This window comes from Myotis myotis, unplaced genomic scaffold (genome assembly GCF_014108235.1).
Source record: "Myotis myotis isolate mMyoMyo1 unplaced genomic scaffold, mMyoMyo1.p scaffold_m19_p_3, whole genome shotgun sequence".
NCBI lineage: Eukaryota > Metazoa > Chordata > Mammalia > Chiroptera > Vespertilionidae > Myotis > Myotis myotis.
The window spans coordinates 89,716,407-89,736,902 of record NW_023416335.1 but is presented as its reverse complement, the minus strand read 5'-3'; the positions used below and the strand labels follow the sequence as shown (position 1 = coordinate 89,736,902).

At 43.4% G+C, this 20,496-nt stretch overlaps 1 protein-coding gene across 5 annotated transcripts in view; it reads right to left on the bottom strand.

Annotated features, from left to right (window-relative positions):
* Window positions 1-120: 120 nt before the first annotated feature.
* The window catches only part of THSD1 (thrombospondin type 1 domain containing 1), a 61,402-nt gene continuing 41,026 nt past the window's right edge, over window positions 121-20,496 (bottom strand). For 4 of the 5 annotated variants that reach the window (XM_036298853.1, XM_036298851.1, XM_036298850.1 and 1 more), the window contains 2 exons: window positions 7,686-7,844; window positions 121-1,742 (listed from right to left, as the gene is read on the bottom strand). In XM_036298853.1, the coding sequence (XP_036154746.1) occupies window positions 355-1,742; window positions 7,686-7,844 (1,547 nt within the window). In that variant the 3' untranslated portion in view covers window positions 121-354. The remainder of the gene's footprint in view (window positions 1,743-7,685; window positions 7,845-20,496) is intronic. The other variant, XM_036298852.1, reaches the window with a different exon arrangement.

Sequence of the window (20,496 nt, the reverse complement as noted above, 5' to 3'; positions counted from 1 at the left end):
TACAGCTGAGACTCCCAAATTTGTTTCAAGTTGGAAACCGTCGAAGAAGTGTTCACAGCATTTCCCACTCACAAATCACCTTCTGTCATCTTTCATACCCACATGAGAGACCAAGCCCTATTTCACTCGTTCAAATTTTATTATTGTAGTTATTAGTAATAAACCAATAGAAATAGGATAACAAAGGGAAAAATTCAGGATAAATAGCCTCTTTCTTATGAATTACAATGCTTGCACACAGACGTTACTTCCTGCCTACATTCTGTCCTACTGTACAGTTATACGGAACAATCCACAGAATAACACGAGCTGGGCAAAGGACACCGGTGTGTAAAGTCTCAGGCTGAGCTTGGACTAGATGACCAGCTTCTCCATGCTGAGTGTACTTGTGGTTTCATCCTCCTCGTTTGACCCAAAATACCCGGGGAGGTCTAGCATCCTCTGCTCGGCCTCAGTGAGGCCGAATGACGTGTTGTCATAGAAGGCGAACTCCGGGTGAGCCGGGAAGCTCTGACACCTGTCTTTTCTACATTGAGGAGGGCTCAGAGGGCTCACCCTGTGGTAGCTATCTTTGGGAGCAGTGGGTGAAGGCTGCTTCCTTGAGACACTCCTTTGACTGGGGGACGGGCCCCTCCGAGCTCTGGGAGGCTCTGCTCTCTCACCTCCCGCCACTAATCCTGCCTGGCGAAACCCTAGGTCTGGTTTCCTCACGGGCTGCCTGAAGGTGCAGGATTTAGGGAGAGAGCTTAATGGAGCACTGGTTCCACTTGCTCCTTGGAAATGGTCCCGTTTCTCAGGAAACAGGGCAGCACCTCGACTCTGAGGTCTAAATCTGCCTTCGGCCTGGTCCCAGGGCCGCGTCCTCGCACTGTAGGCCGGGGCCTGCCGGGGCGTCAGCGTGGACATGCTCCTCTCCCTGAATGGCCGGGCCTGCTTGGTTTCGTGGAAACTGGCCGTCCTCCTGAAATGAAAACTCCTGGGGTGGCTTCTCTCCGACAGCCCCCCTCGGCTGCCCACGTGCCTCATCTGTGACTTGCGGATTAGGGTCTGGCTGGGGCTTACAGCACAACTGGCCTGAGAGACAGGCACATCCAGCCTGGAGGGAGGCCTCTCCCCGGCGCCCACTGCAGGCTGCTCCAGAAAGGGGGATTTGATCCGGAACTTGTTTGCTGCAGCGTCCTCTGGGCTGTCTGGGTCTAAGGGCAGGTCTGAGGGCAGCGTGGCAGCATCAATGGCGGTGTCTGTCAGGGGGCTCTGAGACACGTGGTACACTTTGGTGGTCTCGGTCAGGCCTTTCTTCTTCATCTCCTTCAACTGCTGCTGGGCAAGCCGGTAGCTAAATAGAGGGGGGATTATCTTCTGGGCGTTGGATTGGAAGCTCTCACTGCCAGAGGCCTCGTCCTCAGGAGTCACTGGCACACTCTGCCTGTAGGTCAGGGGGATGCCCATGTCCCCCGGGCTCCCCGAGGGCCCGTCACCTGCATCCGAGAAGCTCCCACGCTGCTCGCTCAGCTCACAGATGTTCTCCTCGTCGGAGTTCTTCCGGAAGCTTGGGGAGTGGATGGAGTTGTGTCGGGCGGGGGTGCCACACTTCGGGGGACGGCCAAACTTCCTCCACAGCGTGATGAGGACGGTGGCAACGATGATGAACAAGCACAGGGATATCCCGGTGATCGTCACAATGTTGTTGGACTTCACTGGACCCTGGGGCTGAAGAGGAGATGGACTAGATGGCTGGAAAACTACAAAAAAAAAAAAAAAAAAAAAAAAGGAAAAACAAATGTGTTCTTGAGAATTGTTTTCTCTGCATTGTTTTAAGATCTCTGAGTGGCTTGCTCTAATTATGTGGAAGTTAAAGACAAAGTGAACTAATCAAGGACTAGAATTTGTCTTGACTATGTATTTCTGCTGGCAGCTTAAACCAAACTAAAAAACGGAGACCCATAGAAGTGAGGTGACCAGATAAGCCACAATAAAGGTGACTTGGGCTCACAGCTCCTGCTGACAATTGCCTCCAATTTTCTACACAGAAGCGGCATGAGGAAAGTTTTAAGGTAAAATGAAAGTTTTCATTTAAGGTACATGGGACAGCAATAGTTAAGTGTACCTTTGAGATAGGTGTACATCAGGAAATTCTTACAAGTATAAAACTCAAAATGCAAAATAATTTAAGTAGATTGTAAGAGAAATTCATACGTGAAAATAAGACTTTTGACGATGTCACTCAGTTTTCCTTTCTAATATCCAGGAACTGACTTTCCTAAGTGTTAAGCCTCCTCATTCTCACTTGGCCATTTTCAGCTCTCCACTCCCATTCCATACTTCCATGTGGCATTGGATTTTTTCTTCTTCTTCCCTGCTCTCTCAAACTGGTTTGCCCCACAGTCACCAAAATGTTTCACCAATACTCAGACGCCATCTGAAGCTGCAGCCTGAACTGCCACTGAGATATCTGGGAACCTGAGACCAACTAATGCCACCAGACCTCACCTCTCTTTCCTCCTTGGTCACTGTCCACCATTCAAGTCCTTCCAGTCACTTGTCTGATCTTTTTTCTCAGTCTTATTGTCACCAGCCCTGGACCTGTCCTCCCACTGCTCTCTTCTCCTTCCTATGGTCCCTCTGGGACACCTGACAACCAAGCTCGTCAACATCCAGAATCTTTCCACCAGACACTCCCTTCACCTCCTGGCCTTACCTGAGGCCTGGATGACTGCAGGGCACAGCTTCTCCTCCACACTCTTGAGGGGAAGCTGGACACCAACTTTATAAGCAAATAGGGCCAGCAACAGGTGTGTCCTCCCTCTCCTTTCCAATTGCCACTTTCAACCAATTCGTTCACCTCCATACAAAACTTCTACTCTTTTTATTAGAAGCCATCCACTTAGATGACTCCCCTACTCCTCCCTAAATACTGTAAACTCCCAACCTCATGGCAGCCATCAGTCGCTAGGACCTGGGTCCCCGTCTTCTTCACCATCCCAAAGCTAGGACCGTCTAGGTGACTTCGGTGTCCACCCAACATATCACACCTGCCCACTGCCTGCCGTGGCTCCTCTTCTGAAGGCTTCCATTTCATAGCCCGCTTTCTGGCTGTGTTTCCCTCTCACTCACTGTCACTACATTGGCTGTTCAAGCTCACTGCAATTTCTGATTCTGCAACCCCTCCATTTTCTCCCAATCTGCCAGCCACATCCTGGCCTCTCTTCTCTCCCTACAACTCAACTCTCTGACCTCTAATATTGAGTTATACCCCTTTTCCTGCTCTACAACAAAAGTCCATTCCTAGATAAACTCAGACATGTGAATTCCAGCTGCTGCAGCCAGGCCCTGGTGAAGAAAATAACTCACTCAGCAAGCCAGTGCCTCCACTTGCTGACAGTACCCAAATCCTTCCATGGATTCCTAAGCAACTCTCTCTTCCAACATCTACGATACTGCTTCAAAGCTTCAACACGTTCTCAACCCCCCTACCCAATCCTCTTCCTCGGCAGTCTGCTAGGTCACACAAAAAATAGAAGCTACCAGGCAAGGGTGGCCTAGAGAGCACCCAAGCTGCTTCTGCTATACTCTCCCTGCCACAAACTTACCAGCAACTGCACCTCTATTTACCTCTTTCTCTACAGAATTAGAAGTGTCCTCCTATAAAGGCAAGTACACCAAGTGCTCTCTAGGCTGCCCTTCTCCAGGGGGCTTGCCCCTCGGTACCAATTATCTCCCGCATCTCCTCCATGCAGTGCCACAGAAACATGCTCAAGCTCTTCTCACTCGGAAAAGACATCTCTGGAATCCTCTCACTACTGCCACAGCCACAGCCTGTTCCTTGTCTTCCCTGCTAAACTTACAGAAAGAGGAGTCCACCTTTGCTGACTTACTACTTCCACATCCTCACCTCTGGCTCCTGGGGATTCCAGTGGTTTAAAGCAGCACTCACCAACCTTTTGGACCTCACGGACCACCAGTGGTCTGCAGACCACCGGCTGGTGACTGCTGGTTTAAAGGGCTTCTGTTGCGGTCATTAATAACCTAATGGCTGAACTCGCCATCTTTCCCCAGAACCTATGCCTCCTGCAATATACCTGATATCAAGGGAATGGCAGCACTGTCTGTGCACTGGCCAGTCCTAGAATCCTGGGTTTCATCCTGATGCTTCCCTCTCTGTCATTTGCCACTTCCAGAGTCTGTGAATCCCTCCCTCCTCTGCAACCCACACTGGGCTTCATTTTCCACCTGGGTCACTGGGAAACTCTTAACAGACCTTGCTGCTGCCACTCCCCCCCACCCCAATTTGTACTCTGCACTACAGCAAAGAGATCCCTCCAAAACACATGTCCAAATCGTTAAGGCCCCTCAGGATCTGGCTCCTGCCAGCTTGTCCAGCCTTGTTTTTACCACTCCCTCCTGGCACACTGTCCTCTAGCCACTTCACCGGACCATCTTCTTCCATGCTTGATTCCTCCCTTTGCTAAAAGTTCCCTTCTCACCAAGTTCACCTCAGTAGCACCTCCTCAGCTCTCCAACTTCAGCTCAAATATCACCTCCTCCGAGAACAGAGGTGTTCCCAGCATGGGCTATCATCTCTGAGAGCTTCCATAGCAAGCTGTGGATACCTTTATCAGTGCAGGCTCTATATTGTACTGCATATTATGCCTGTTTAAGTATCTGCTGAGCAACCTATCATAAGCCCCTTCCAGACAGGGTATGTCTTCTCTATATATTATCAACCCCAGTCACGGTAACTTGCACATAACTGGTACTCAATAAATGAATGATTAATCAATTCATTATTTAAAAGGTAATAGCAAAATGACCAATATGCACCTACGGAATGTGGGTGCAATGGCAATTGGATCCTCCTCCTCTTGTGTTGAACAAGATGGACCAAATTAACAAAGAACTAGACTCAGACCTTGGCATGAAAACATCCTTTCAAAGCCAAACAAAACTCTCAATCCTCAACCAAGTGAAAATAGTTGAATAATGAAAGACTTGTTTCCTGACTTATCACTTCTTTCATCTTCAGTGGCTGCTGAGCTCAGGGATAGCAGCTAAGTGAGGGCTCTTCACTTAGCTGTTATCTGTGACATGGCTGGATCCCTTCAAAGCCACAGCAGGTGAAAAGCCCAAAAGCTGCCACCCTCGTCGATCTCGGCCTCATCTAATCTTTCCTCTTTCACCTGAAATGTAGATTTCCTGATGCTAAGTAGCCCGCAAACAGACCTCTATATTTCCAAGGAGTGGAAGGTAGGTTGATTAGGAGACAGAGAACACTTGAAAGAAATTATCATATTTATCCACATAAGCATTTTTCTGAGGACCTCTATAGAAGAAGTAGGGATGCCTGTAGCACTTACCCTTTTTGCTAATTTATAATGTACAGATTTCTAATTCCCACTCATTAAAGAGTTTAGATGCCAGAACATGAAATAACATCACATATCCTCAAAAATGATTGCTAGCCCTAACTGGTTTGGCTCAGTGGATAGAGCATCGGCCTGCAGACTGAAGGGTCCCAGGTTCGATTCCAGTCAAGGGCATGTACCTTGGTTGCGGGCACATCCCCAGTGGGGCATGTACAGGAGGCAGCTGGTCGATGTCTCTCTCTCCTCAATGTTTCTAACTCTCTATCCCTCTCCCTTCCTCTCTGTAAAAAAAACAATAAAATATATTTTAAAAAATGATTGCTAATTTCAGGTTGTTTCTAGAAAGCTACATTGGCCTGTATATAAAGGCAAAGTATTCAAGAAAGGTAGCTTACTATGGAGTCAGATCTAGTCCCCTGATTTCCAGCTGTATGGTCTTGGGCAAGTCACTCACCCTCTCTATGCCACAAAGTCCTCATCTGTATGTGAAGATAACGATGTACTTACTTCATGTGTGCAAGGCACTTAGGAAAATGCTGGGTAGGCAGCACGCTCTCAAGATCTGAGCCCAGTATAATAATCCTTCCCTTGTAGAGGTGAGAGCTTTAAGTGAGATGATGTATTTGATGTTGTTATTACTGTTGCTGAAAGTATTACAGATGCCCCCTTTTTCCCCCATTGACACCTTCTAGCCCACACCTGATCCCCTTCCCCAGGCCTTCACCACACACACTATTTTCTTGTGTCCATCCATGGGTTATGCATATATGCATATAAGTTCTTTGGTTAACTTCTTCCCTTGCACTCCCCCTCCCCCCCTTCCCTCTGAGATTAGACTGTTCCATGCTTCTATGTCTCTGGATCTATTTTGTTCTAGAGATGATGTATTTAAAGTGCTGGCACATAGCAGATGGTCAGTAAATGGTCACTCCAATAATATCAAGGTGCAGTTAAAGCCAGTGGCAATTAACTTTAAATTCACTTGAGAATTATGAACTCTAGATGGAATATGTTAACACAACCTGACATTTCAGAATTCAAAGGAATAAATGTATCTGAAGAAAGTTATACAGAAGGAAAAAACTGTGGAAAGTGGAGGAAACTTATAAAGAAAAGAGTAGACAGAGAAGAAAGCCTTAGAAAACAGTATGAGAGGTAACTGGAGAAAGGACAGACTCAGGGTGTGGCCCAAGGCTTATGAAAAAAGAGAGGCAAGCTCAGGGCTAGGAAAGAGCCTGGGTCTGAAGCTGTAATATAAAAAATACAGAGGTGAGAACATCTTTAGGATACTGGAATAAAGGGAAGAAGGACTGTAGCACTGGCTGGAAAAACAAGATAGCAAGAACGATTTTCTAAGGTCACAGACCTGGGCACTGACCAAAGTGCTGCCAGGTGCCTGTAGTTTTGGCTAAAAGATACCCTGAGATCCAAGCACAGAAAAACAGCTAACTTCTCAAGATGAGAAGGGACAAGGAAGTAGGAATGGTTTTCTCACCTGGAGTTGGAAAGTGGGAAAAGTCAGGACTTGACAGGAGGATTTTATCTAAGAGTCAGGACCAGAGCAAAGGCTGGCCAACTTAATGGGCAACTGGTTATATATCAGAAGGTGGAATGGTGTATAGGAAGAACAAGGGCTCTTTATTACTGCAACCTGTGGCAAATGAATTGGATTCCACTCCATAGACTAAAGCAAACTAATTGAGCCATGTGAGCATCACATCTAGAGTCAATTCGCATCAAATTCTTATTGAGCCTTCAAGATGCTTAGAGGGTGAAGAGAAGGCCAATCTCTTGGTGATGGCAAGAAGAACTCTCCCCACCTTCTCCTCCTGGATAGGGCTGGCAAGTATAAATATAGGGCCATCAGGGGATAAGTCTTCCCCATTTCGACAAACATTGGACTGTACAGTCCCTTGCAGCTTCTCTGGGATGATGGGAAGAATAAAATTTTAATGTTTCTCCACAATTTTGGTGAGGAGAAGTAAAGGAGGGAGAAATAAAACAAAAGTAAAAACAAAAAATCTTGGGGGAAAATGATCACCTCTCCCATTTTTATATTTTAAAAAATAATTTCATATGTCTGAACCTTTAATTTAGATAAATTTATTTGTCATTTTCCTATCTTCTGCAGTGTTAAGTGCCCTGTCATCTCACTACGAGCTATTCTCAGTCAATGACACACTAATGAGTACAGGGTTAGTACAGTCAACAGAAATAACAGAATTTTATGAGTCACTCCTGAACTCAGACTGGTCATTTTCAGGCAGGCGTTGGCTCAACAATCTCTCTGGGAGAGACCCCTAAAGGAAGAAGAATACCTACCAGCACACTCCTCCAGGGAACACCGGGAGGTCTCCGAGGACATTCCAGGGCAGCCAGGTCTGGAGGGGAAGGAAGTCAGGCACAGGCGGCGACGCTCTCTGACACCATCCCCACACGTGGCACTACACTGGCTCCACGGCTGCCACAGTCCCCAAGTTTCTGCAAGGACATTAGCCATGCTTTTAATGCTAGTTCATTTGAGAATCAAAATTTAATTGCACCCAAATGAAGCAGCAAAACTCAAATCTTGGGCCTTGAAAAGTCAGTAAATAAAAACATTCTCAAAGATGTAGAAGCTGGAAAGAGTGTTGTTGCCCTTGCTTGTAAAACGAATGAAAGCTGAATAAACTTCAAAATATTAACCTTTCTAGAACCCTCAGAGAATTAAAGTCACACGGCAGCCAAATGGCCTGAAATATAAGGAAAGACAGCTCCTCTAAGGAAAGACAGGATGCAAACATTGCTTTCTGGGGCAGGTGCCAGGCTTCATACAAGCCGGTGAAGAGAAGTCATTAATTAAGAATGTAATGAACTGCCTAATTGGGGCTAGCATGAAAACACAGAACCCCTGGGAGCCACGAACTCAAGAGGGGTTTTTACGCACTTGCAGGCCACAGATCTCACCAGAGGTTCACAAGAAGGACTTACGGGAGGTGCAAGAGTAGAAAAAGGCTCCCTCTCTAGCTGGAGGCCTCAGGAGGGAAGGGACAGCACTATGGGAAATACTCAAACCTCACCCAGATCCTCCTCCCCATTTGCTCTATCAACAAAAGCCTCAACCACTGGAGACAAGGCAGAAAACCCTGTCACTCTAAGAGTACCCAGTGTTGCGAGGAAATAAAAAGAGAAGAAAATCCTTCACTCCTAGATAGCAGCAAAAAATATCCTGGGCCTTGATTGTTAGAGGGCTTCTACCACTAGGGAGGGGCAGGATCATCAAGAAGGCCCCAACACTGAGACTCAGGGGCACAGTACTTGCCTAAGACTAAGACTGAACTGGCACAAGAGTATGCTCTCCAACCTCCATAGCCCATGCTCAACCCTGCACCGTATTAGCGATTACCAAGTATCAAATAACAACAACGTACTACTGTGGCAGGGGCAAGAGTAACAGATGAAAACTCCCTGATATGCAGACTCAAGCCTAAAGCTGAGATACAACAGAAGTATGGAGTAAAACCCTCTGGCCACCCTATCCTACCGTGAACACAAAGTAACATTAGAAAATTTTGAATTCTGTTATGCACTGAAGGTAACCATTCCTTACTAGATTGACCCAATCCCCACATTAAAGGTCTGTAAAAACAGGGTATGCCCAATTCCAGGAAAATACTATTTATCAATATATACAGCTCTAAGTAAGAGGTCCAACTTTCTACCAAAAATTATGAAACACACAGAGAAGCAAGAAAAAAACAACAAACTATCAAGAAACAAAGTAATCGCTGGTTTGGTTCAATGGACAGAGCCTCGGCCTGTGGACTGAAGGGTCCCAGGTTCAATTATGGTTAATGGCACATGCCTGGGTTGTGGGCTCAATCCCCAGTGGGGGGCACGGGGGGCAGCTGATCAAGATTCTCTCTCATCATTGATGTTTCTATCTCTTTCTCCCTTTCCCTTCCTCTCTGAAATCAATAAAAATATATTTTTAAAAAAGAGAGTAATCAAGAGAACCAGACTCAGACGTGACCCAAATATTGGAATTATCAGACAGAAAAGTTAAGATAACTATGATTAACATATTAAAGATTTGAGTGAAAAAGGTGAACAAGAAACATGAACAGATGAAAATTTTCATCAGAGTGTTGTAAACTAACAAGAGTCAAATGGGATGCTAGAAATGAAAAGTATGTAGCAGAGATGAAGAATGCCTCCTACAGTCTCATCATTAGAACCAGCACAGCTGAGGAAAGAAACAATGAGTTTCAATACAGGTCAACAGAAATCACTCAAACTAAAACACAAAGAGGAAACAATGAGTGAATAAGACAGAATAGAATACCTAAAAGCTGTGGGACAATATCAAATAGTCTCTTATATTTGCAATTAGAATCCCAGAAGGGAAAAAATAGAATTAAAAAAATAGAATAATGTCCAAGAATTCTTCAAAATTAATTAATGACACTAAAGTACAACCAAGACATTCAGAGAACACCAAGCATATAAATTTTAAAAAGCAAATAAACAAAAAGCTTGGACATGCTATCTCCAAATTGCTAAAAAACAAACAGAAAACTTTGTAGCAGAAGGGAAGGGGAAATGTGGAAATACATCACACACAGAAGAATAACGATGAGAATAACAGAAGACTTCTTTCTTGTCATGCTATCACTTCAGAAATAATGGAGTGATATCTCTAAATACTGAAAGAAAAACTAAGCAACCCAGAATTTCATATTCAGTGAAAATATCTTTCAACAATAAAGACTTTTTCAGACAAAAACTTAGAATTAATTACCAGCAGATCTTCATTACAAAAAATGTTAGAAAATCTTTCAGGAGGGGTTCCAGTCAAGATGGTGGAGTAGTTGAATGCTGTATTCACCTCCTTCCATGAACACACCAAAATTACAACCAAATTATAGAACAACCAACTTGGATAATCATTTTAAGACTAGCTGAACAGAAGTCCTATAACTAGAGGATATAAAGAAGAAGCTGTGTTGCCCTAACCGGTTTGGCTCAGTGGATAGAGTGTCGGCCTGTGGATTGAAGGGTCCCAGGTTTGATTCCAGTCAAGGGCATGTACCTTGGTTGTGGGCACATCCTCAGTAGGGGGTGTGCAGGAGGCAGCTGATCGATATTTCTCTCTCATGATGTTTCTCTCTCATCGATGTTTTTAACTCTCTATCCCTCTCCCTTCCTCTCTATAAAAAATCAATAAAAAATATATATCTTTAAAAAAGAAGCTGTGGCCGAAACCGGTTTGGCTCAGTGGATAGAGCGTCGGCCTGTGCACTGAAGGGTCCCAGGTTCGATTCCGGTCAAGGGCATGTACCTGGGTTGCGGGCATATCCCCGGTGGGAGATGTGCAGGAGGCAGCTGATCGATGTTTCTCTCTCATCGATGTTTCTAACTCTCTATCTCTCTCCCTTCCTCTCTGTAAAAAATCAATAAAATATATTAAAAAAAAATAAAAAATAAAAAAAATAAAAAAGAAGCTGTGTCAAGACTGGTAGGAATGGTAGACACAAAACAGGCTGGCCACACACTCAAGTGCAGTGGTTAAGAGTCCAAAGATATATCTCAGCTGCAGAGGTTCCCCTTGAGGAGCAAGGAGTCTCAGCAACCTGCTGGGCTCCCCAGCCCAAAACACCAGAGCCAGGAGGAAGAGACCATATGACATCTGGACTCATCTGTGGAAATCAGCAGGAATTCCTCCATCTTTGCCAGTGAGATGAAAGGCTGCTGGAAACCCAGGTGTTCTCTTAAGGGGCTAACACACAAACTTTCACTTGCAGGCACTCACCTTGAGCACTGGCAGAGGGAGAGTGGCTTGGTGGGCATCAGAGACATACAGGGAGGGACTGAGTTGGGTGGCTTCCATGTAAGGGGTGGAGGGACTTCTGTGATTGTCCCTGTGTTGAACCCTCCTCCCACATGGCCCACAGGGGCCATAACTCCTGTGTTGAGCCCTCCCTCCCTGGGCAAATCTGAACAAGCATTGGCTTAATGAACTCTGCTAGCTCTACCCTGATGACTCACTGAGACCCTGCCCCATCCAACTCACCATAGCTCAAGGCTGTTTTGGGGGCAATTAGCCTGACCCTGCTTGGCAGTCTTTCCTTTAAAACTCTTGAGAAATTCTTGTGAAGCTTGGGGTTGCCAGAGACAAGCAGGGAGAGGCTGAATTGTATGGATTCAGGGTGGGGGCTGGAGGGACACCGCCGTTGCTCCTGTGTTGAGCCTCCCTGACGCACCCAAATTGTTACTATAGACCAGTGGTTCTCAACCTTCCTAATGCTGCGACCCTTTAATACAGTTCCTCATGTTGTAGTGACCCCCAATTTCATTGTTACAAATTGAACATAATTAAAGCATAGTGATTAATCACAAAAACAATATGTAATTATATATGTGTTTTCCGATGGTCTTAGGCGACCCCTGTGAAAGGGTCGTTCGACCCCCAAAGGGGTCGCGACCCACAGGTTGAGAACCGCTGCTATAGACAGTCAATTGGAGAGCAGGCAGCTAGTGACAGGGTGAGAATGGGCCAGGCTTGCCACTTCAGAGGGGCAGGCCGCATAGGGTCTGCACAGAGGATGCAGGCACACCAGGATCAAGGGGTGCCCCAATGGGCTCCTCAAGATGTTCAGAGTGCCATATCCAGCTCCAGGTGATGGCCTGAGGGCTTCCTGATAGCAGGTCCTGTGGCCCCCACCCTCCCCACTGATCCTGATACCATAGACAGTCCGGGAGTGCTGGGGAGTCTTCCACACTGGCCAAGATGGTCCAGGGAGAGGTTCTTACACTAAGCACACCAAAACCTAGAAAGATGAATGGATAGGGCCTGCCACAAACGCAAGAAAGATGAATGGACAGGGCCTGAGCATGCCAAAAGCTAGCAAGATAACTGAATAGAAAAAAAATCCATCCTCTCCCTATCCCTGTAAGAACCACAGGCTTGAACAGGAAGGGGAATGGTCTTTGAGACAGGAGTCCACTGTTCTTCCAAGTCACGGTACCTGAATAAACATCTTTCCTTTTGCACCAGCACCTGTCTCACAAGTTTGGCTTTCGTTATGGCAGGCAGCCGAACATGTGTTTTGGTTACAAAACTTGATTCTGCATTAGTCGGGTGAACTCCACCAGCTCCACCCCAATGACTCCTTGTGACTGGGCTAACCCAACTCATATTCCGCAAGTCAGCAGCTGAGCCTTAGAGGCAGCTGAGAGGCTGAGGCTTGTTTCAAGGTGCCTTGAACCTTTCGCTGGTCTGCCCCAGGCCTGATACTGGTGTTAGCTAGCCTTGGTTCCCAGTGTGGTCCCTCCCATATGCGTCCAGGCCCAGTACAGGCAGCTACTAACTGTGATCGCTTTATAATGCCTAACAGGTAGCCCCAGGACAGTCACAGGAAGCATCTGACACTAACCTGCACCAGAGACCATCCTAAGAGGCCCCAGAACACATCTGGTGGCAAGCTTCAGACCACAACAGACCACCACCTAATTTATTCAACAAGTGGCACACCCAAAAGGGAGGTATCAGCAAGTACTAAACCCTGCTAGGGTGAAACATGTTCCATGGGGTTAGCCACTGCACGGCAAATCGTATTCTGTGGTGGTGGCTAGTCCTCACAGCCAGTCAACCTAAGGGTCAATCCCACTAACAGCAATCAAGGCTCAACTACAACAGAAGGTCACACATAACCCACACAAGGAACATTCGTGGAGTGCTTGGCTAAGGTGACCAGAAGGACTATGTCACTGGGCACCACAGGACACCTACTACATAAGACTATAGTGTCAAGACTGGGAAACACATAGAAATAAACACAGAGAAGCAGCCAAAATGAGGAGAAAAATAAACATGTCCCAAATGAGAAAACAGAAAAAATATCCAGAAAGAACTAAATGAAATGAAGGCAGGAAATCTACCAGATACAGAAATCAAAATACTGGTCATACCCAAAACGCATGGAAAGAATATATACACCTTGAAGTTCATCGCAGCATTATTTACAATAGCCAAAATATGGAGGCAAACAAGTGCCCATCAATAGATGACTGGATAAAGAAGTGGTACATATAACAATGAAATACTACTCAGCCATAAAAAAGAATGAAATCTTACCAGATTTCAGCATAGATGGACCTAGATCAGCCGTGGGCAAACTACGGCCGGCGGGCCGGATCCGGCCCGTTTGAAATGAATAAAACTAAAAAAAAAAAAAAAAGACCGTACCCTTTTATGTAATGATGTTTACTTTGAATTTATATTAGTTCACACAAACACTCCATCCATGCTTTTGTTCCGGCCCTCTGGTCCAGTTTAAGAACCCATTGTGGCCCTCGAGTCAAAAAGTTTGCCCACCCCTGACCTAGATGATATTATGCTAAGTGAAATTAGTCAGTCAGAGAAAGACAAATACCATATGATTTCACTCATATATGGAATCTAATAAACAAAATAAATGGACAATTACAAACTGGAAAAAAAAAACCAGAGTAATAGTTGTCATAGGGTAGGGGTTTCAGGGGATTGGCTAAAAAAGGTGAAGAGATTAAATACAAATTGGTAGTTACAAAATACTTATGAGTATATAAAGTACAACATAGGGAATATAGTCAATAAAACTGTTAATAACTACATATGAAGCCAGATGGGTACTGGAAATATCAGGGGGAACACTTTGTAAAGTATATAATTGTCTAACCATTATGTTCTACATCTGAAAATACAAAAATAAGATTGAATGCTAACTAACTATAATTGACAAAAAAAGATACATGGGAAAAGAAACACTGGTTATAAGCATGCTCAAGAAACTTAGAACTGCAACAAAGAAATAATAAGCATAAAAATATTAAAAACATTTAAAAAAGTCAAATGAAAAACACAATAACTGCCCTGACCAGTATGGCTCAGTGGCTAGAGCATCAGCCTGGGGACTTAAGAGTCCCACGTTCGATTCCGGTCAGGGGCATGTGCCTTGGTTGCGGGCACATCCCCGGTAGGGGGTGTGCAGGAGGCAGCTGACCGATGTTTCTCTCTCATGAATGTTTCTAACTCTCTATCCCTCTCCCTTCCTCTCTGTAAAAAATCAATAAAATATATTAAAAAACACACACACAATAACTAAAATTAAGAATACACTAGAAGGAATCAACAGCAGAATAGATAAACACAGGATCAAATCAGCTATTTAGAAGACAAGGTAGCAAAAAACACCCATTCAGAACAGCAATATATATATATATATATATATATATATATATATATATATATATATATATTTTAATAAGGAGAGTTTAAGGAACCTCTGGGACAACCTCAAGCATAACAACATTCACATTATAGGGGAATTATAAGGAGAAGACAGAAAGCAAAGGATTGAGAACCTGTTTGAATAAATAATGACTGAAAATTTTCCTAACCTGGCAAAGGAAATAAACATATTAAGTCCAGGAGGCACAGAGAGTATCAACCAACATGAACTCAGAGACCCATACAAGACACATCATAATTAAAATGGCAATGATGCCCTAGCTGGTTTGACTCAGTGGATAGAGCATCAGCCTGCAGACTGAATGGTTCTGGGTTTGATTCTGGTCAAGGGCACATGCCTGGGTTGCAGGCTCAATCCCAAGTAGGGGTTGTGCAGCCAATCAATGACTTTCTCTCATCATTGATGTTTCTATTTCTCTCTCCCTCTTCTTCCTCTCTGAACTCAATAAAAAAATATTAATAATAAATGGCAATGATTAATGACAAGTATAAAGTATTTTAAAAGCAGCAAGAGAAAGACAGTTACCTACAAGGGACCTCCCATAAAACTGTCAGCTGATTTCTCAACAGAAACTTTTCAGGCCAGAAAGGATTGGCATACAATCTTAAAAGTGATGAAAAGCAAGGGCCTACACTGGGGGTAAGGCTGCCCATACCCCAGGACCCAGAGATGAGGGGACCAACTGAGGTCCCATCCAGCTGGTACATGGACCCTCCCAAAGTCTCCACATTTCCCCCTACACCCCAAAAGATTAAAATAAGTGGAAAAAGCGAGGACCTACAACCAAGATTATTCTACTCAGCAAGGCTATCATTTAAAACTGAAGGAGAGATAAAGAGCTTCACAGATAAGACAAAGCTAAAGGCGTTCATCACAACCAAGCCAGTATTACAAAAAAAATGTTAAAGGGACTTCTTTCCAAGAAGAAGGGAAAAAAGGAAACATAAATATGAACAATAAAATGGCAATAATTATGACCTATCAATAATTACTTTAAATGTAAATGGATTAAATGCTCTAATCAAAAGATATAGGGTAGATGAATAAATAAAAACAAGACTCAAACATATGCTGTCTACAAGAGACCCACTTCAGATTGAAAGACACACATACAGACTGAAAGTAAAGGAATGGAAAAAGATATTTCAGGAAATTGGGGGGAAATAGTTGGGGGGGGGGGCAATACTTATATCAGACAAAATAAGGCTGTAATAAGAGACAAAGAAGGTCACTACATAATGATAAAGGAATCAACCCAACAAGGGGATATAACCTTTGTAAACATTTATGCACCCAACACAGGAGCACCTGAATATATAAAGCAAATATGGATGGATGAAAAGGGAGAGATTGACACCAATACAGTCATAGTAGAGAACTTTAATACCCCCATTGCCATCAATGGATAGAACTTCAAGACAGAAAATCAACAAGAAAACAGTGACCTTAAATGACACATTAGACCAAATGGATTTACTTAATATCTTTGGAGCACTTCACCCCAACCCAGCAGAATATACATTATTTTTAAGTGCACATGGAATATTTTCCAGGATAGACATGTTGGGCCAAAAAGCAGGTCTCAATAAATTTAAAAAGGCTGAAATCGTGTTAGGCATATTCTCCAGCCATCATGGTATGAAACTAGAAATCAATTTCAAGAAGAAAACTGAAAAACACAAACACATGAAAACTAAATTATATGTTACTAAACAATGACTGGGTTAACAATGAGGTCAAGGAAGAAATCAAAATATACCTTGAGACAAATGAAAATGAAAATACACAGAGAACCAAGATGGCGGCATAGGTTAACGCCGGAGTTTGCTGCTCTGAACAACTACTTCAAAAGTGAAACCAAAAAACGGAAGGGACATCACCCAGAACCACAGGAACGCTGGCTGAGTGGAAGTCCTACAACTAGGAGGAAAGAGAAACGCATACGGACACTCAGAGGAGGCGCAGTGCTGAAGTCAAATTCTGAGGTGCGGAGTGCGCGGAGCGGGCTGGCGGCGGAGGGCGCGGTTGGCGTTTTCAATCGGGAGAGAGTCCCAGACTCTGAGCTCCAGATCCGGGCGAGTCTTTAGGGACCCAGACTCAAACGGGAGAAGCGGGACTGTCTGGCTTCGGTCAGAGTGAGTGCAGCTTTCTCTCTGAGCTTTGCAGCGGGTGCTGGGACTCAGAGAGGCAGAGCCCCTGGGGACAGGACTGAGAGCCGCCATAACTGCTCTCTCCGGCCCACCCTGTTGATCCTGTGCGACCCGCCCCGCCCAAGCCCTGCACACAGGCATTTGCTGGATAGCCTCAGGCAAATGCCAGATTAGCACCTCCCTAGAGGACAGAAGTTCTCTCACTGCTGACACAGCTGATTCTCATAGCCACTTGGCCTGGAGGTCAAACCCTCCCTGGATTTAACTACAACAATCAAGATTTAACTATAAGACTGCGAACAAAGACCACTAGGGGGTGCACCAAGGAAGTATAACAAAATGCGGAGACAAAGAAACAGGACAAAATTGTCAATGGAAGATATAGAGTTCAGAACCACACTTTTAAGGTCTCTCAAGAACTGTTTAGAAGCCGCCGATAAACTTAATGAGATCTACAAGAAAACTAATAAGACCCTCGATCTTATATTGGGGAACCAACTAGAAATTAAGCATACACGGACTGAAATAACGAATATTATACAGACTCCCGACAGCAGACCAGAGGAGCGCAAGAATCAAGTCAATGATTTGAAATGCGAGGAAGCAAAAAACACCCAACCGGAAAAGCAAAATGAAAAAAGAATCCAAAAATGCGAGGATAGTGTAAGGAGCCTCTGGGACAGCTTCAAGCGTACCAACATCAGAATTATAGGGGTGCCAGAAGATGAGAGAGAGCAAGATATTGAAAACCTATTTGAAGAAATAATGACAGAAAACTTCCCCCACCTGGTGAAAGAAATGGACTTACAGGTCCAAGAAGCGCGGAGAACCCCAAACAAAAGGAATCCAAAGAGGACCACACCAAGACACATCATAATTAAAATGCCAAGAGCAAAAGATAAAGAGAGAATCTTAAAAACAGCAAGAGAAAGAAACTCAGTTACCTACAAGGGAATACCCATACGACTGTCAGCTGATTTCTCAACAGAAACTTTGCAGGCCAGAAGGGAGTGGCAAGAAATATTCAAAGTGATGAATACCAAGAACCTACAACCAAGATTACTTTATCCAGCAAAGCTATCATTCAGAATTGAAGGTCAGATAAAGAGCTTCACAGATAAGGAAAAGCTAAAGGAGTTCATCACCACCAAACCAGGATTATATGAAATGCTGAAAGGTATCCTTTAAGAAGAGGAAGAGGAAGAAAAAGGTAAAGATACAAATTATGAACAACAAATATGCATCTATCAACAAGTGAATCTAAGAATCAAGTGAATAAATAATCTGATGAACAGAATGAACTGTTGATTACAAATAGAATCAGGGACATAGAAAGGGAATGGACTGACTATTCCTGGGGGGGAAAGGGGTGTGGGAGATGCGGGAAGAGACTGGACAAAAATCGTGCACCTATGGATGAGGACAGTGGGTGGGGAGTGAGGGCGGAGGGTGGGGCGGGAACTGGGAGGAGGGGAGTTATGGGGGGAAAAAAAAGAGGAACAAATGTAATAATCTGAACAATAAAGATTTAATTAAAAAAAAAAAAAAAAAAAGAAAATACAACCAAAAACATATGGGGCACAGCAAAAGCAGTCCTAAGAGGGAAATTCATAGCAATATAGGCCTTAAGAAATAAATAAAAGAAAAATAAGCAAAGTCCAAAATGAGTAGAAGGAAAAAATTATAAAGAACAGAGCAGAAATTTTTAAAAACAGAGTCTAAAAAAATACAAAAGATCAATGAAACCAAGAGCTGGTTCTTTGAAAAAAATAAACAAAATTGATAAAACTTTAACTAGACTCATCAATAAAAAGGAGAGATGACCCAAATAAATAAAATCAGAAATAAAAGAGGAGAAGTGACAACTGGCATAATAGAAATACAAAGAATTATAAGAAAATGCTACAAACAATATGCCAACAAATTGGAAGAAATGGGCACATTCCTAGAAACACACAATCTTCTTTTGACTGAGTCAAAAAGAAACAGAAAATCTGAACATACTGATTACTATCAACAAAATAAAATCTTTAATAAAAAAATTCCCCAAAAAACAAAAGTCCTGGATCCAATGGCTTCATAGATGAATTTTACCAAACATTCAAAAAAGAAGTAATATCTAGCCTTTGCAAACTGTTCCAAAAAATTCAAGAGGAGAGAAGGCTCCCAAACTCATATTACAAGGCAAACATGACTTGAATTCCAAAACAAGACAAATACATTACAGAAAAAGAAAATTATAGACAAATTTCCCCTATAGACACAATTGCAAAAATCCACAACAAAATATTAGCAAGTCAAATTCAGCAAAACATTAAAAAAAAAATCATACACCATGGAGGAGGAGAAAATTGCAGCCAAATAGGCAGACCTTCTCCAGGGCCAGAGTGGAAATAAAACTGAATGAGGAACAAACACCTGGAATTACCAACTGAGGTCCAGCTGAGACTTATATAAAAGGACAGAAAACACCTGGAGACTTTCTCTATTGTTTCATTCATATCTCTAATTTTCCTCTTCCCTTCTCCTACTCAATCTTTTCTTTTTTCCTCTCTTTTTCTTTTCTCCTGCTTTCTCATCTTTTTTCCTTTTCTTATTTTGGGTCTCTCTGCTTTCCTATCTATTTTCCTTTTCAATTTTTTTTTCTTTTCTTCCTCCTTTATTTTAAACTGTTTTCCTTCTCCTTTTCCCCTAATTCTTTACTCCTATTTTCTTTATTTCAGATCTGCACCTACATATTTCCTTTTCTCTACCCCCCCTTTTTTATTTTTTTTTTCCTGTTTTTTTTGTGTTTTGTTGTTTGTTTTGTTATTTTTCTCCTCATATTTTTTCTTTCTTTCTTTTCTTCTATCATTTTTGCTCTATTTCCTCTTTCAGAATTCTCTCCTCTCCAGTGGTTGCTTTTATTGTTGCTGTAAGGATCTTGTGTGTGTGTTTTGTTTATTTCTCATTTTGTGGTGTTGTATTTTGTTCTGTTCTGTCAGTACCTCCACAATAGCTTCCATGACATGGTCGGGGATGAGCCACACAGCCAGACTGAGAGGTGATTCCATCCATAAATGGGACAATGACATTCAAGACTCAACTAAAATAGGAGAAACTAAATAACTCAAGTAAGGGGCTTTCCTAGAGCACCCAGGTCAGGTGATCTAAGAGACTGCACCATTGGGTCCCACAAAAAACCTACTACATAAGACCATTCCTCACAAAGTCTGGGAGACACAGCAGTGTGATCCCATATATAGAAATGAATACAAAGGGACAGCAAAACTGGGGAGATGAGAAACAACCTCCAAATGAAAAAAATGAGGAATTGCTAGAAAAAGAACTAAATGAAATGGAGGCAAGCAATTTGTCAGATACAGAATTCAAAGTAATGGTGATAAGGGTGCTCAAACAATTCAGTGAGAACCACAAGCAACTTAATAAGAATTATAAGGGACTTACTGAGAACTACACCAACATAAAAAGAGAGGGTGAAATAATAAGAATTAATTGGAAATGAAAAAATGGCATAGCTGAAATAAAGAACACCCTAGATAGAGTGGTCGGCAAACTGCAGCTCGGCAAACTGCGGCTTGCGAGCCACATGCGGCTCTTTGGCTCCCTGAGTGTGGCTCTTCTGCAAAATACCGGCTCTTCCACAAAATACTGACTTCTGTGCATGGGCCATGAAGTTTCAATTGCACTGTATGTGCCCACCCATACGTG